Below are 18,805 nucleotides of genomic sequence, written 5' to 3' on the forward strand. Positions count from 1 at the left end.
CATGCAAATATAGAAGACATAAATGGAGGGGTGACGAAACTGAAACAGGAGTGGAACGAACACATTAGTAGAATGGCAGAGGATAGGATAGCACGAATAGCACGAGATAAGTCACCAAATGGACGAAGAAGTATTGGCGGACCAAGAAAAAGATGGTTCGATAATTTAAACAATTTAAGAGGCTAATATTGAAGAAGAAACAGGCTTTAAAGCCTACATAAAAGAAGGAAGAAGAAAAAAAAGAAGAAGCAGAAGAAGAAGAAGCGTAAGATTAGTAGAAGAACATGATCCACTTCTACGATTCAAGCACATACGAGCATATACTGGTAAGCTTTTTGTCTTTCGCAGAAGATTGCACGAAAGTCGACTTTCGTGTGGGCTAGAAAACATGCTAGAATTTAACAAGATCCAATCGTATCGAGCCACACAGTTTCAGCTAAGCCACATAAAAAATATGCTGTAACAAATTTGCATAACTATTCGTTCACGGTTGAATCTAGTACCATTCCTATCGTCGTATTCTGACCTAGATGAAAAATTATTTCGACTGTAGGCATTGTTCGTCAGGTTGTCCCAAATTTTGTTCTTGTGGTCGTTAACGTTCAAACTCAACGAGCTGAACCACTTAATTTACCTTTAGAAGACCTCACTGTTACTAATGTACAACGGTCTCCTTATTCGTCAAACTGTAATCTAATATAACCAATTTTCTGCAATTGCAGCTAAATCTTCGTTATCTGTAAACACAGATATCTGAAGTGGTTTCTAAGCTTTTTAAAGAAGAGTGGCAAGCTTTGGATCAACTGTTTATACGATCACTGATTCTGAAAATATTTTCTAATTTTTATCTTTATGTTACAGTGTAGACTTTTATTTTTAAAATTGCTTGTCTTTTGCACCAGCCCTTCTTAATAAAACATAACTTTAGAATAATTGTCGCTTGTATCTTGTTTTATTTTGAACAATTCTAATTATCAGGTTGACTCAGATTACATATTCCAAATTCATTACAGCTAATTTTAATTTCAACTTTAGACCATTTAGACAAATATGTTTTAACATTGTTTTTTTTTGTATAAAATGGCTTTGGTATAGCCAATTAGCCAGACTAATTAACACTGTTGAAAAGTTGACTCGCATACCAAAAATGCACTCCTTTAAAAATCAATTCGATGATTGTAATTGTGTCATAAACGCCTACGTACAAATAACTTTGATAAAATTTAGTAACAATCAACACGAAATGTTGCTTCAAAGTGTTTATCTGTTAAATTGAATTTTCCGTAGAAAATTTGATTTCCTACGGTGAATTCTCAATTCGTTTCCTATTTTATTTTTATCGCGCCAAAAAAATTTCCCTGAACTTGCTATCACACATTCACTGTGTGTCTAATATCTATTAATTTATTACTTTAGTTATTTTTACTCTCAAAAATTGTTCCAAGCATTTAATCGAAATGTTTACCGAAACACTTCTCTTAAATATCTATTTTGAATCATACTAATAATACTAACCTAGTTAAATAAACTAAATTCAGTAGGTATCGGTGTATCTAAGGCAATTGGAAAGTCTGTTAGGTGTTGAAGCTATTTTTATTTTCTGAAGATCTTTGGAATATTATTTGGGATCTTTGGCTACTTACTAGTTAGCCAAGTTTGAGTGAGCTCGGAAAAAAGTTCAGAAGAAAAAAAAACAAGACAAGGAAATTACTATAAGGAAACGATTTAAAAAAGGAAATAGGTACAACAAAAACTGAATGAAAATTGTAAAAGCATGAAAGACAAAATTGCTAACGGTAGAGGGGTAGAAGATTCGGACAAAATAACGAACGACCTAAAGATAATATTGCTGAAATCTGAAGAAAACCTCAAAAGAACAGAAAAAACGAATACCAGGTTAAGAAATAAGGACTAAGAAAAAAATATCCAAAACACAGATGAGAGTTACCACATGAAACATTCCCGTTCTCCTCCGCCAAACCTCCCGGTCCAAGGCATGCTCCTCCTTCAAACCTCTCGATTCCATCGCTCTTCTAATTCCTTCATTCCATGACCGTCGAGGTCTACCTCTTTTTTTTCTTCCAGGGGGCTTCCATCTGTGAAGTTTTTGGAGCCAACGTTCGTCAGGCATTCTCAATAGGTGTCCAAACCATTTTAAACCTCTTCTTTCTATTCTGTCAATGACCGTTTCTGTAGCATTCATGTTATTTCTTATAGATTCGTTGGTCTTCCTTTCCAGCCTTGATATTCTAGCACTTCTTCTTAAATAATCCATTTCAACTGCCAACAATCTTCTCTTCAGGTCTGCATTAATTGTCCATACTTCAGAGCCATAACAAAAAACTGATTCAACCATGATTTGCTCTATTCTTTTTTTGTTCCTTTTGGAAATTTTGCGATCCCACCATAAGGAGATTCAGACATCCTACAATTTTACGTCCCTGATTAATTCGGTGTTTATTTTCTGTTTCTCCCAAGCCGTTCTTATCAATGAGTGCACCTAACTATTTAAATTTTTCCACGTCCTCGTCTATGAACACTTCGAAAACTTGCGTCTGAATTGTTAACTAAATATTCTGTTTTCTTCATGCTGACTTGTAACCCCCATTTTACATATTCTCTGTATAGACGCTTTATCATAAATTATTCTAGATCATAAGAATCTTGAGCTAGTTCGCACTTGGTCATCTGCAAAGTTCAGAGAGAACAGTACGTCATTTCCTATGGGGATTCCCATTCCCTGGCAGTGGTTTTTCCAATTTTGAAGGGCTACCTCAATACATAAATTAAACAGTAAGGGTGACATATTGCATCTTTGTCTTAGTCCTTTAGTTACTTTTATTGGCTCTGATAGTCTATTTCCGATTTTTAGGTAAGTAGTGTTATCCCTGTACTTCTGTGATTATTCCTAAAAGTTATGGACTAATGCCGAGTTGTTGTAAAGCTTGCCACAATTTAAGTCTTGGAACTGTACCATACGCCTTTTATAGGTCAATGAAGGCTAGATATACTTCAGTACCAACCGCTATTCGTTTTTCTATTAATTGTTGGATTATAAACAAGTTATCAGTGCAAGATCTACCAGGCGTAAATCCACATTGGTCTTCGCTAATTAGATGTCCTACATCATCTTGTATTTTTCCATTTATTATCTTTCCAAACAATCTCCCGAAAGTAGGTAGGACACTTAATCCTCTGTAGCAGTGAGGATCTTTTCGATTACCCTTTTTAGATCGACACATGGTGAGCGGTTTTCCATTCAGATGGTACTTTAATTTGTTGGCAGCATTGATTCATTAGAAAAGTTATTCGTTCTATTAGGAGTGGACCTCCTGCTTTAAGTAACTCTACAGCTATATTGCCAGGTCCTGGAGATAGCCTGTTTTTCATTTTAATTAACACAGTAAGGACCTCGTTGTTAGTAGTATTAATGTTACTTTTTGTTGGTCTCTCCATACTGTATTCCTCTCCCATATATTCCAATCTGGATTCTTGGAGTAAATTTTTATAATGATTTTCACACTTTTCTATAGGAATTAAGTTGCTTAAGGAGTTATGGGTGTTTTTCTTTAGATTAGTGATAGATTTCCATGCTTCTGTAGTCTGAGAACCACCAATTAAATTTTCAACTTGGATACATTTTTGTTCTCCGTTTTTCCTTTGATAAGTTACTCTATTACTAGACGGTTTATTTGTTAGCCATTTCTTATATATTTTGTTTTTTTCTTGTATCATTTCTTTTACGTTTTCTGTCATCCATGGTGGTGTTTTTTGTCGTTGTTGTCTGTAACTAATACTCCATAAGTAAATTTTTTTATTATCGTTTTTTGAGGTTGTTGTATTCAGTTGGTGAATGCAGATGTATTGGTCAGTTTTGGCAAATGAAAGAAGTTGACTACTTTATTGGTAGTTACTTACTTATTAGTAATGGTGTAAAATTCTAAGTAAAAAAACATGGGTAAAGTACATACTTACAAAACAATTTGTAGGATTTTCTGATGTTATGAAAACCATAAGATTATTTAAAATTAAAACACAGCAAACTCACTATACTACACTACAAACAGTAGTGCTCTAATTCAGGTTTTTTTCTCGTCGAGTTTGTTTTAATGTTTAGTAATCTTATAGTTTTCATAACATCGCAAATTATTTTGTATGTACTTCACCCTTCTTGTTGTTATTTACTTAGAATCTTATATCAATATTTTTTGTAGAGAACTGAGGATGCTTATAAAAAAAAATAAAAAAGCGAAACGTATTCTAATAAACTAATGAAGTAGTTCACTTCTTTGCTTTGCCAGCAATTGACCGTTCAAATTTTTCTTTTAATAAATGCACAGTTTCTTATATTAGAGATGAAAAAAACAAGAATTGAATCATAATCATTTATTGACCAAAATGTTTATTTCTAGTCATTATATTACAAAATATTTTATTACATTAATTAGAATTGAAAGGTATAAAAAACTGAAAAGTATTTTTACAATATCTACATTTATAACAATTACAAACTAATAATACATCGAAAATAAATAAATTTCATAAATCACAGATAAAAATGTGAAATTACTTTTCACTAATGCATTGACATGATCTGAAGAGGAATGTACCTATTCTCATATATGACTGCAGAAAAAAAAACTAGCGTCTGCCGATTTCAAATCAAGAGAATTTCGACAAACAAACAAACCAAATTTAGAAACTGCAGATAAGACAGGAAAATAAATGTTAACAGCTACAACTGTTTAAATATTTAGAGATCATTATATTAGAACAGACCATGGAAACGTGATAATATTTGTTATGATGATTGTCGATATTTCTTTGCTGCCCACTTTTTATGCAATCAATAGAAACCTATGACATATTTAGAAAATATCGTTATAATTTTATCTTAATGAAGTTATCAACGAAATATGAACAATTATCACAGCATGTTACAACATCCCGAAAATATACAATTTCCTGTAAATAAACTCCACAAAAAAATACGAAGATTATGCAAAAAATTCACCTCATCAAAATTATGACAGCTTAGGTGCAGGTTGAATCGGTCTCAGTACAGGCATCACATTAACTTTTTGGGTGTTCAACCTTTCTTTGGTGTGTCTTTTAACGTGTTTGGCCAAATGATCTGATCGCATGAACTTCCTTTGGCAATGGGAGCATTTGAACTTCTTTTCGCCGGTGTGGGTTCTTTTATGCCTGGAGAGTTCGTCGGACCTCGAAAACCTCCGTCCACAGTCGGCCCATTGGCATACGAACGGTTTTTCGCCGGTGTGGATGCGGTTGTGGGCCTTAAGGTGAGAGGATTTGAAGTAGTTTTTGCCGCAACCTTCATACTTGCATTCGTAGACTCTTCTTCTGGTTGGTACTGTGGTTGGAGGCGTGTGAGTGATGAGAACGAACTGCGTGGGCAGAACTGTGCCGTCAGCCGAGATGAATATTGTGTTTGGAGTGGCGGGAGATATCAATTTTGGAGCTAGGATAGGCAGGGATATTTTCTGGGTAACTACTGGCTCTGGCTTGGCTTCTTCCTTCTCCTCCCTCGAGACATCTTTTTCACTGATTTCTACTCGTTCCTTGTTCTTTCCCATCTTAAACTTCAAACTTTTCAGTAAATTTTCTTCCCCTTTTTCTTTGAGTTGAGGAATTGGCAAGGATGTGCAGATACCGGTTTTGTTGGCTTTCATAATAACAGAAACTGATCTAGTTGGTGTTGGCTGCGGCTTTGGAACAGGTGTAACTAGCGGCGGGGGTGGGAAAAATATTTGAACTGGAGTATATGTTTGTTGAGGAACTACATTAGGTTTGGGGATAATCGGTGAAGTTGATTTAATTAAAGGAATAGGACTAGGAGTAGGTAGAGGATAAAGGGGTGGTGATTTTGAAGGCGATTTAGGTGGAGTTATTGTTGGGGGTGGATACGGAATTTCTGGATTGCTGATGCGGTACCTTTTTTTCAACGGAATATCATGTTCTTCTGGTTCGGAATCTGACGGTTGTGGTGTAAGTAATCCACACGTTTGTAGAGTTCTTTTCTGGCCCAAGAAGTTTCTGAGTTGCAGAATCGTTGATTGCTGCGTGTGTTCGTCATCAGAAATCTGTAACAAAGAGAATGTTTTGAGTAATTTATTCTTTAAGAGCAATTTATGAAAAACATCAATATCGATTCGAATTTTATACTTATATTTTGCAAAAATATTTTGTATATATTTTGTAAAATAGTAAATAAAAAATACGGCAACTTCTCAAAAAATTGAGAACAAAAAGTTATTCAAGCGAGTGATAAATATATCGAAGTAAAACAAAGCCTACAGCATGGTGACCTAATATTAAATTTAGTACAAGTATTAATCAAATTTAAAAAGAAAGTTAATAACACTTTTTCTATGTCAAAAACTAACAAGAAAGTTTTTAAAATAAAGAAAAATAGATCAAGCACAATAAAATAAAAGCTGTACCTACATTGCAAATATCTAATATAGAGTACATAGTATAGAATATAGTAGGTAGCTTACTAAAAGTAACGAAAACCGGAAGAACGACCACAAAGACGAAAAACAAAGTATGGGTAGGGTTGAAAACACAAATAAGACATGCATATTTATGTAAGTTGTGAAAGGTACATAAATCTAATGACGAAAGAAAGAAAACATGGGAAGGAAACAAAAATCATATTCATATTAATTTAAAGACAAGATAAAAACAGAAGAAAAACTAGAAGAAATATATAGAACGATTTATATTTTAAAGTCAATTAATATCATCATAAATTTTTACAAAATCAGTGTGTTTTTAGGAATCAACTAAGACAATTAGTTGATTTTTTTCATTAAAACTTTGATTCAACAACTGTAATGATTAAAACAAGAGAAATCAAAAATAATAATGGATAAATACTTTAATTAAAAAAGGTGACATATGAATAAAAAAAGCAAAACCCACTCATTAATAAAATATCCATAAAATATGTATTTCCAGGGCAACATGATTCACTGTTTTTATGACATTTTTACATAAAAGCATTGAATGCATGCATAAATCTTCAACAGTAAAATACTTTATAACGTCCTATAGACATTTCTAATATTTCGCAACATTAAAAACGAATAAACAGAAACAAAGAACAGAGGGTTTAATTTAAAAAATACTTACATTCTTTAGGGGCGGTGTAGATGGAGGGGAAATGATCCCCTGAGACATCTTTTCATTAATGAGCATAGTCTTGCACAAATAAACACTAAACAAATTCACAATAATATAAAAAAGTCTGTATAACAGCTCGAAGATCGGGAGCGATATTACTATTTTGAATTGGAGCTTTCTTGATATTGTTCTGGCATGGGATTGTTGGGGTGTGTAGCGCGCTGCATCCGTAAATCGGCCAATGGTGCGTGGGGGCTCGTGTCTCCGGGCCAATCGGGAGGCCGCTGAACACTCAAACACTGCGTGATCGCTTGCATGGTGTTCACGTGCACACGGACTGACAGACTCGGCGGTTGACCGTGATTACGACGTCATCCAAGCGTGCTAGTTTTCTGAGACGTCACAGACAAGCCCGCGTCCCAGGCGTGCAACATCGGTTACTACATCCAACGTTGTAACTTGCAAAATTAAAGGTAACGCATTTTTCGATTAGTAAGAATATGAAGCGGACTGAGGGTATGGACATCAAATATACACAAGAAGTCTTATGGACAAAATTGTCATTACAAGTTAATACAATATTATATAATATATTTATTCCTATAATTTTTGATACAATCTTCTTTTTTAAGGGTCTCTTATAGATTGTCTTGTAATAAATCATTTTTTCCTTATGACTAATCTTATTATTCAAAAAGGGCGATAAAAACAACCAGAAAACTACAGAGGTATCGATTTGCTAAATACTATCCTCAATCTTACAACTAAAATTTTGTAAAAACGAATAAATCAGGTCATAAACTTAGCAGATAAGCAACAATGTTTCCGTAAGGGAAGGTCATGTACAGATGCAATATTCGTTATAAAACAGATTAAAGACAAAGCATTAGAATACATTAAACCTGTATTTATATGTTTGATTGACTTAAAGACGACATTTGGCAGAGTAAAACTTAAAGATGTAATACATACGTTGTATAATAAAGAGATCATGTTAGATATTGTAAAAAAAATTGAAAACAACTATCAAAGCAATAAGACGGAAGTCAGAATAGATGGACAATGGAACCTACAAAAAGAGGCAATTGAATAAGGGCGGTGGATTCACTAAGCCCTAGGCTATTCAATCTACTCAAGTATAAAGTAATAAAGAGCGTCAATAAAGTAAGAGGATACATAATGGGGAATAATGAAATTAAAATTCTCTATTAGGCAGATGTTGCAATATTAATAGTCTTCAAAGATGTAATACAAGAGCAAAAGAATTTAACATGATGATTTCAACTCAGAACTACAACAATAGTAATCAGTAAGGAACCAAATAAATGTAAACTGGAAGACGATGAAGTTAGCGTTGAGCAAGTAATGGAAATAAAGTACCTAGGGATTATACTGTCCATCTAAGAGTAAGAGATCTAGTACAAAAAGCAAATAGATTAGCAGGATTTCTTAATAACATTATATGGCGTAACAAACACATTAAATGTGAGATGGAATGAAAAATCCATAAGGCCAATAATGACGGACTCATCAGAAACAAGACCCGACACAGCCAAAACGCAGAGAGTGCTGGAAACAGCAAGAATGAAATTACAAAAAACACGCTGAGAGACCGAATAAAGAGTGACGAGATCCGAACAAAATGCACTTTATAGGGTATAAACTAGTGAACACTAAATAGAAAATAGAACGGAAGAATCACATCAGTGATGGAGTTGCAATCCTCTATAAAAGCAACAACCCGTCACTGAACAAGTAAAATTGTTTACATAAAAGAAAAAGAAGGATTTATGTACAAATACTATAGTAATTCGAATAACCAAGAGGATCATTACCATCCGGTAACGAATCGGCACTTACAGAAGAAGAAAAAAACCACTCAGTCTAGTATTTCACTAGAATACTATTCACTTTAACTGACCTGGAAAGTTAAATGTAGAAAAATGGCATATTTTTGTCGTGTTATAGCGATTTACTTTTCTAGTCTTTAAAATTTTGGTTAGCACTGTACATATAAAATTTCGTAGACTTTTTATTACATCTGTGTTTGCAGTACTTCAGTTCCCATGTCATTAATAATGTCCTGATGTGATTATGTTGGAAATTTGTAATTTTTCTTAGGAAACAAACTGCGTATTAAAGACGTAGCTGCACTCTTTTTCCCCCAAGTACCTAGTGAAAATGTTGTTAGGAACGTTTTCAAGTTAATAAGGTTTTCTCAAACGTCCAGATTTCAGTTCATTATTAGGTTTTTTGTAGCAATTGCTGATGACGTTAAAATACGGTTGTGTGATCGAAAATTCGCATTTTTTTCTGCGGTAAATTAAAATTCTTTGTCACTCTCGTTAAATCAGACAATATAACAAGATTTTCTTATCTTCTTCCTATAGAGTTCTTTCCCTGGGTTGGCATTCAGAAGCCGTACCCATCAACGCGTCACCAGCTATACAATTTTAATGCCCTTCGTCAATATGTTACCAACCTTCCATCTTCGTCGTCTTTTTGCCGAGGAGGTAAAAAAGGGATTCGACCTGATTCGGGGGTCGATGTCCTCTATTTTTTTGCTTAACAGATGATCTCCAGAGATTAACGACTTCCAATAGTGAATTTGAACCATTTAAATAAATTATTTATGTTTTTACGGTCAGTTAAGGACACATTAATAGGTATATATTATTTTATTATTGAGTTTATACTTATTTCGTTTATTGAGCAATTACGCAATTTGTTATTGTGATATTTAACGATAGAATTTTTTTGCACTAAAGGTATGTATTGATATAATTGAATTACAGTTTTTCGTTACAGTGTGATAAGTTAAGATAAGTACCACGTTCTTCAGCTTATTAGCATCAACTATCGAACGTTTATTGCTGAACATGGAGCTCCTCCATTTGTTTCCAGTGCTATCTACCATGTGCCGCTCTCATCGAATTTTGATTTACTTTCTTTAACTCTTCCGTTTATTGTATTGGTGGTCGGCCAAAGATTTTTTTATCCTTGTGGTTTTCATTCGAATAGCCTTATTGTCTATCGACCATCTGTCAGTCTCGCTATGTACTCACTCTGGCTAACTTTAAAATGGTGCCAGTCATCTTAGTTATTATCTTGTGGTAATCAGTTAAGTTAATGAAGCCTCGTTTTTTTGATTGTCTTTGTGATTTTTCTATTTATTTCTTTGACATTATGATTGCTTATATTGTAATCCTTTTGTCTTTGTAATCTTTCTTCAATAAAGTATTTTGTAGACTGACTTAATCTTTCACCGTTTGTATTTATTGGACGATATTTCGTTTCGTCTTATCTTCAATGTTTTTTGGTTTGTCTGTCTTTTTTGTGTTTCTTTTTTTATCAGTTGAAAGCTTTCTTTGTCAACGGATATTATTATATTATTATTTTTTTTTTTCGTTCATGATTAAAAAGTAGGTTTTGTGTCCAAATTTCGATTTCTATTTTGACGTTGAAATATCTATTAAAGTATTTATTGGGGATACTAGTCCTTCCTAAAACATTTCCACTTCCTCGTCTTGTTGTTGTACAAATTGTTGTACAAAGAGAAGGAAAATGAATAACAACTACTCGTATTTCTTGTCTTCGTAGACTATAAAAAAAGCATTTGACACTATCGAGATGTGGGCCATAGAACAAACTATTAATAATTGTAGAATGGATTCTAGATATAGGCAACTGCAAAATATATGTAAAAACGTAAGTAAGATGGTACAATTAGACGGAAAAACAAAACCCATCTTCATTAAGAGCATAGCGGTCAACAAGACGGCCTAATATCGCCAAAGCTGTTTAATCTAGCCCTAGATGACGTCTTCAAAACTACAAATTGGTCAACATATGCATCAATGGTAATTGCAACAAGTTAAACAACCTTGGATTCGCTGACGACATTGTAATTATAGCAAGCACAGTCGAGAAATTACAAACTATTGTGGGAGAACTCGCAGACAGCTCCTAATACGTCAGCCTAAATGAATATGACGAAAACAAAAACAATGACAAACAGGCAACCCCAGACGTTTTACTATTGATGGCAATTAGATAAAACACGTTCAAGAATATATCTACGTAGGCCAAATTCTGAAACTTGACAGAAGAAACCAAAGATCAAGGCTGGCATGTGCAGGATTTGGGAAAAGTTGGATACTTAATAACCGCAAAAAAAACTTAATAGTTGAAAGGAAAGTGTCCAACCAGTGCATCCTGCCTATTATCATATGGATTTCAAACCTGGGCCCTAAGCTAAATATGAAAACCTAGCCACAACAAAAGGAGCAATGTTGACGAATAAATTGAAAGTATGTTGCTCAGAATAGAGATCGATGGAAGGAGTTGGGAGAGGCCTATGCCAAAAATGGACGATAAAAGACTAAGAATACGAAGAAGAATCCTCAAGTACACCACGTGTATTTATGAATATACACATGATTTCGATTATAGCATTTAATCACCTTTAAGTGCAACAACAATAAACCACCTAGAAATAGATTGTTTTACAGGATGTCCATCGAATTAATATACCTACAAAATTGTAATTATTCCCGTTATTAATCCACTAAAGGATACAATGAACAAATATTTTGACGATATATGAAAATAGTACTTTTTCCGGGACATCAAAGAAATGATCCTCTTACACCTGTAAACTGTTACAGTATCTAAAAAGGTTTCATTTTCTTGGCGGATGCAACTAAAAATATGCATTGTATGTATAATATGCATTTATAGGTGTCAATGTGAAACTCTCTACTTTTAAAATTGCGTTACCTTTTAAGCGCGATAGAAACTCGGATTCGGGAAAAAACGTGCAGTGCCAGTGAGTAATCGCTATTGACGGTGTTGCCTACTCTTACGTCGTTCGGCTCATACGCCTACTGTTGCCAGAGTAAAGGGATTTACGCGGACCTCCGTGTCGACGAATGAGAATGAGAAAAACACCGTTATCACTCGCTAGAGTGCTGATTACCTCGATGCTATTTTAGGAGACCGATGAACAAACCGTGTTTATTGTTTTGTTTATATTTTAGGTAGAGAATCCTATAGAACATTTTAATTTGAAATGGGGCCAGGTACAAAGTTCAATGTTCACAGTGAAAATATGCTCAAAGGTGGGAAGGGTCAGATAGTTTTCCGTTTACGTTTAAATTTCATTTGCGTTTATTCAAAACATAGAATTGATTATTATGTAGACAATACAATAATAAAAATAACGAAGAGACTTTAACCCTTGGGTGATATTCCAACAAATTTAATTTTTTTACGGAAGCTCATTAAAGTTGCCTGCAATTATACAAATTGTGTTTTCTATTAAAATCTTTCGAAACAATTTACACAACAAACAAATGTGGTACTTTAAAGTATCGTTAAAATGCGCAACACAATTTAATATAGATATAAAATATTCTAGATATCTAATGAAAAAATATATACAGTTATTATCACAAAATATAATCAATTATCAAGACTTCTTTTCTCAATGCGTTTTATTTTCTATTTAATTCTTACCATTTTAACTATTATTTTTTCATTATTCTTCATTTCTTTTCACATTTCTTCTTCTTTCTATCAAGAAGTTTTATGTAGTTGGTCCTGATCTCTTTCCCCTGTTGTTCTATGTCTTCTTCCTCATTTTTAGTTTAACTTACTTAAGCTACTATTTGTAGTTCTTCTCTAGTTTAATTTTTACTAAAGCAACGATATTGCATCCAATATGTTTAGACGATTTACAGATCATTTTGCTCTTAAATCTCAAGCTTAAAGTTGTTCTGGAATCGTTAGCCTATTACTTCTTCTTCTTCTTAGGGTGCCTGTCCGTTTCAAACGTTGGCGATCATTCTGCCTATGATGACTTTGTTGGTTGCTATACGGAATAGCTGTGTTCAGGTCTTTCTATATCATGCTCTCAGATTAACAAGCCCGGATATTCTTCTTCGTCCTGGGGCCCTTTTTCCTTAAATTTTACCTTGCAAAATGCATTGGAGTAGCTCATCTCGGACTTGATTTCTCATTATATGTCCCAAGTACTGCAGCTTACGGCCCTTCACGATGTTGACCAAATCCGCGGTTGTGTTCATCCTCCGTAGTCTTCATCGGCGACTTTGTCTGTCCATGGTATCTTCAGGATCCTTCTGTATAATAATAGCTAAAAAGTCTGAAGTTTTGATAGAGTTTCCGCCTTCAATGTCCACGTTTCTACTCCGTATAGGAGCACTGAGTTCACGTAACATTTAAGGAGCCTAATTTTTGTTTCTAGGGTGAGGTCATGGCTCTTGAATAGTCATAGTCATACTTTATTGATCCTTTAAGACATTCAAAATAAATGTATAGGATACGTCACTACAAAATTCAGTATAAAAAACATTAATGTGTGTAATACAATATTCACATTGTAAAAAAATTGACAAAACATAAAATATATAAAACAACATTTTTACAAGTAAAATATGAAGCTACTGCAGTTTGTCCTCAAGATATTCATTTATAGAATAATATGCTTTTCTTAAGAGTAAATCTTTAACATTTTTTTTTAATTTAGAGGAAAGTGGTATTTCTTTCACAGTTTTTGGCAAATGATTGTATAAGGTCAGTCCCATATATCTGAAGCAATTTTGAAATTTGGATGTTCTGTGTTTAGGAACTCGTAAAGATTTAGCACTTCTTGTATTGTAAAAGTGATTGTCTGAATTTCCTGGAAATGTATTGATTTCCTCTTTTACATAAAGTAAACATTTATAGATATATAGGCAACAGAAAGTTAATACAGAGCTCACAGTCAAGAATGCAATTTTTGCCTTTCCGATGCGATATTTAATCTCTTGGGTATTGTCCCACGACTCACTGTTTATAGTTCCCAAGTAGTTGTACTATGAGACACGTTTAATTCTCATTTGGTTCACATACAGAATTGCTCCAGTTATGTTTTCCTTGCTGATGATCATTAGTTTGGTTTTGCTGGTGTTTATATCCACTCCATATGTTCTACTTGTTTCTGTTATTTTGTTGAATAAGTTTTGCTATTTCTATGGCATTGGAAAACACTATTGTGTCATCTGCAAGCCGCAAGTTAGTGAGCTTGACTTAATTTATTGAGATGTCTTCATCAATATCTTTTAGAGCCTCTTCAAAAATGTGCTCCGAGTACAGATTGAATATACTCTCTATTTTGATCTGTATATTCTCCATCTATTCGGAGCACTGCTGATTGATTCCAATACAGGTTAGCTATTATTTTTAGGTCTCTTCCGTCAATCCCTGTCCTCTTCAGTACTTCAATCATTTGTTCATGCCTGACTCTATCGAAAGCCTTCTTGTAGTCAATCAGGCATGCAAAAACATTACAGCTGACGTCTCTACATTTCTGAAACAATACTTGCACGCTAAATAAAGCAATTTGTTCCTCGCATTTCCGATAAATTCTTTTGTGGATGTCTTTTAAAAACAGCTTCAGCATAGCTGTGCTTTGTGCCCTCCAATTAAAATTGGCAGGACCCTGGTCTATCTGGCCTTGCGGCATGTGACCGTTAGCGCCTCCACTGCCCCTACGAATTCGACACCAAAATGAAGGTGGCGCGTTCCATACGCATCGCGGGGCTCCACCTACCCCGTAGTACCTGTGTTGCGATTACCTCACCCATCCGTTATATCCTCCCACGGGCGGATAGGTGACGCAGGCAGAGGAATTTCGACCTCGCACGTAGACAGGTCGCCGCCGAGGATCTCTTCTCTACCACTCCAGGCGGGTACGTGCCGAGACACCGACACCACGATTGGTGGTGTAAGGCCAAAAGAGGCGTGTACGGGCCCAGCTCGTTCAACCTCGCCTGGTTCTCTTGGAATGAGAGTAGAGTGGTCCCACGAGAGTCTCGTCTCGGATACTAGGAATGTAGACCGGTGACCGTGACGCCTAAACGCCTCGAGTGCGTTTCTACAGACCCGACACCTCAAGCGACGGCTCTCCACCTCTCAATTCCTACCCATTAGTCGCCTCTTACGACAGGCAGGGCCTTCTGACCTCGGCCGTATTCTCATTAGGCTTATGGTCCTATAGCCTTCACAAACTTTTGCTCCTGGTTTTTTGGGCAATGGTACGAACTTCGATTTGAGCCACTCTACTGGTATTTTTTCTGCCTTGTATATTTCATTAAATATTTCAGTTATTATTTTTATTTGTTCTGCGTCTAATAGCTTCAGCAGTTCTGCAGGAATTTCATCAAGTCCCGGTGCCTTTAGATCCTTCATTTCTCTGACGGCTGCCGTTATTTCTTCTGGTAGGATATCGGGACCTGAATTTTCTTCAATGGTGGATTCTTGTTTACTTATTACGGTGAAACCAATTTTGTTTTTAACTATTATGTTGTTGATTATCCTGCGGGGATTTCCATGCATATAATCTTCTGGATGGTAGATCTTCGTATGTTTTTCGTTCTAGCAGAACTGTACCAACATATCTCCTCGTACATTCCTTTCTTCCAATTCAAAAGGTCCTACAATATTATACACCGGTCCATTTCCCACCTTCTTCTTCTTAAAGTGTCCTCTCCTTAATGTTAACTTTGGTAAACTTATTTGTTTGGTTCTTGAAAAACATATGACTTTGGTTTTGTTTATAGAAAAACGAAGGTCTGTTTTCTCTAACTACTTTTTTAAAGATTTGATGGACGCTTGCAGAATAATTGCAGTTGTGAGGCTATTGTTAATACTTATTTAAAGAACGAAGCCGTCTGCATGTAAAGCAATTTGTACGGACGTATTAATATTGTCTACTATTTCATTGATCGCAATTAAAAAAGAGTTACGTTAAGTGTTGATCTTTCGGAAGTTCCGTTATCTCGGGTATATGAACTTGAAAAGTGATTATTAAATATAACTCTAAAATATATATTGTTATATTTTTATTAAATCTAATTTATTGTTTTTATTTATTATCAATAACACTTACAAGTTTATTTAAAGTCTTTATTTGTACAATATTACTAATTTATTTCACACTAAAAATTATATAATTTATCTACATTTATTACAATACGTGCGTTACATTTTAAAAACTCGACGCGATGTTCAAAAACTAACTGTCCCTTTAACTAAAATGTCTCATTATATATATATATATATATATATATATATATATATATATATATATATATATATATATATATATATATATATATATATATATATATATATATATAAATAACCGTTAATAGAGAATTACGGCGAAGAATCGATGAACCTCCATCGAAGAAATTCCATCAAAAGCAGGTTTTTTTATATCGGAGGGGGACCTATACATCTAGAAATTCGTCGAAGGATGTCGACCTTCCTGACCCTTGGCGAAAAGACTGGAAGGTCACGCCATACTGGTTTTTTTAGCCGAGGGAGACCCGTCGATCTTCTTACTAGAAAATACTCAAATGAATAAGGATATTAGTAATAAATATGTTTACAGTTTTGAGTCATATGATGCGTCATTATCTATCGTAACAATATCATAAACAAAAATTTTAATACACGCTAGGTTTCCAACTGTGTCAGTCACTTCGTATCTGTATCAGAAAGGATGCTCTTAGTTCAGCTAAACACAACTCCCATAAAAACAAACATTATTCAAGTATACGCTCCTACAGCGGACGCCCCAGAAGAAATCATAGAAGAATTTTACAATGACCTTACTAATATTGTCAAAAGGATTCGGAAAAACGAAATAACACTAATAATGGGAGACTTTAATGCCAAAGTTGGCAAAGGACAAAGTGGAAATTTAGTGGGATCCTTTGGTCTAGGGGAACGTAATGAACGCGGAGACCGTTTGATTGAATTTGCAACTGAAGAACAGCTCGTTATGACAAACACCTTTTATGATCTTCCTCCAAGACGACTATATACGTGGAAATCTCCCCAGGATACTCCAGATCACACAGTACGAAATCAAATAGACTATATTCTTATTAACAAACGATTTAGAAACTCTATAACATCTGTTAAAGCGTACCCGGGATCCGACATAAATTCGGACCACAATCCACTTATCGCCAAAATGAAACTTAGTTTAAAGAAAGTTCAAGGACCAAAAATTATGAAGTACGATATTAACCAACTGAAAAATAAAACAGTAAAGGAAAAGGTACAAAAACGCCTAAAAGAAAAAACGTGGGCTCGTACAGAAAAACCATGGGCCCATACAGAAACAGATAACACAGATGTAGAACTAGAAAATTTGCACAAAGTAAGTCAAGAAATAACAGAGAAATACTTAAAACCTGAAAGAACAAATAAAAAGGAATGGATGACGGAGGAGATTCTATGTATGATGGAAGACAGAAGAAACGCTAAAGATAATAAGAATTACTACAACAACATAAATAACGAAATAAAAAGGGCTATTAAAATAGCAAAAGAAAATTGGTTTAGCTCGAAGTGTACAGAGATAGAGTCATTACAACAAAAACATGATTCATTTAACCTCCATAAAAAGATTAAAGAAGCGGCAGGCTTATATAAATACAAGAACACTGGATTCCTGACAGATAATCAGGGAAACATAGTACTGGAAATAGAGCATAAAAGAGATATTTGGATTAAATACGTAGAAAAAACTTTTGAAGATATACGAAGTAACACTGGTATTACAACAAACACCAATTGCGAATCTGGACCACCATTTACAGTCGAAGAAGTAAAATATGCCATCAAAAGCACCAAAGATGGTAAAGCAGTAGGCCCTGATAATTTTCACTCAGAATTCTTAAAACTTATGGACTATGATGGCATAAAATGGTTGACAAATATATTTAACAGTATATATGATACAGGCGTGGTTCCCCAAGAGTGGTTAGTGTCAACTTTTATAAATCTTCCAAAAAAACCCAATGCGAGAAAGTGCGAAGACTATAGAATTATAAGCCTTATGAGCCATTTACTTAAAACATTTCTAAAGGTCATTCACAAAAGAATATATACAAAATGTGAGGAACAACTAACAAAAACACAATTCGGATTTCGTGATGCTCTGGGAACACGGGAGGCCCTTTTTGCTGTACAGGTGCTATTTCAGAGATGCAGGGATGTGAATTGTGACATATACGTATGCTTTATAGATTACCAGAAGGCATTTGACAGAGTAAAACATGACAAATTAATGACTCTAATGCAAGAAATTGGAATTGACAACAAAGATCTTAGAATTACCAGAAACATTTACTACAATCAAACGGCCAAAATCAAAATAGAAGACCAGTTAACTGATAAAATTGCAATAGAACGTGGAGTACGACAGGGCTGTATTTTGTCTCCATTGTTGTTCAACATTTATTCTGAATGGGTATTTAAGGAAGCTTTAGACGGTTGTGCGAAAGGAATACTAATAAACGGTGAATGGTTGAATAACATTAGATATGCAGATGACACTATAGTTTTTGCCGATAATCTGAATGACTTACAGATATTAACAAATCGCATAACAGAAGTCAGCAACAGATACGGACTAGCTCTTAACATAAAGAAAACCAAATTTATGACAATTAGTAAAAAACCAATACTAAACGCTCAACTTACAATCAACCAACAGAATATCGAAAGAGTCGAGCAATATACAGATCTAGGCACCAATTTAAACAGCCAATGGGATCACTCAACAGAAATTAAACAG

At 34.5% G+C, this 18,805-nt stretch overlaps 1 protein-coding gene across 1 annotated transcript; it reads right to left on the reverse strand.

Annotated features, from left to right (window-relative positions):
- Positions 1-4,377: 4,377 nt before the first annotated feature.
- On the reverse strand, positions 4,378-7,407 carry cbt (Kruppel like transcription factor cabut). The gene is made up of 2 exons (XM_072521040.1): positions 7,159-7,407; positions 4,378-6,104 (listed from the first exon to the last, which is right to left on the reverse strand). Exons 1-2 carry the CDS (start codon positions 7,222-7,224, stop codon positions 5,025-5,027), a joined length of 1,146 nt encoding a protein of 381 aa, XP_072377141.1. The 5' UTR covers positions 7,225-7,407; the 3' UTR covers positions 4,378-5,024.
- Between the last annotated feature and the right edge of the window lie 11,398 nt (positions 7,408-18,805).

Source organism: Diabrotica undecimpunctata, chromosome 1, assembly GCF_040954645.1.
Source record: "Diabrotica undecimpunctata isolate CICGRU chromosome 1, icDiaUnde3, whole genome shotgun sequence".
Lineage (NCBI taxonomy): Eukaryota > Metazoa > Arthropoda > Insecta > Coleoptera > Chrysomelidae > Diabrotica > Diabrotica undecimpunctata.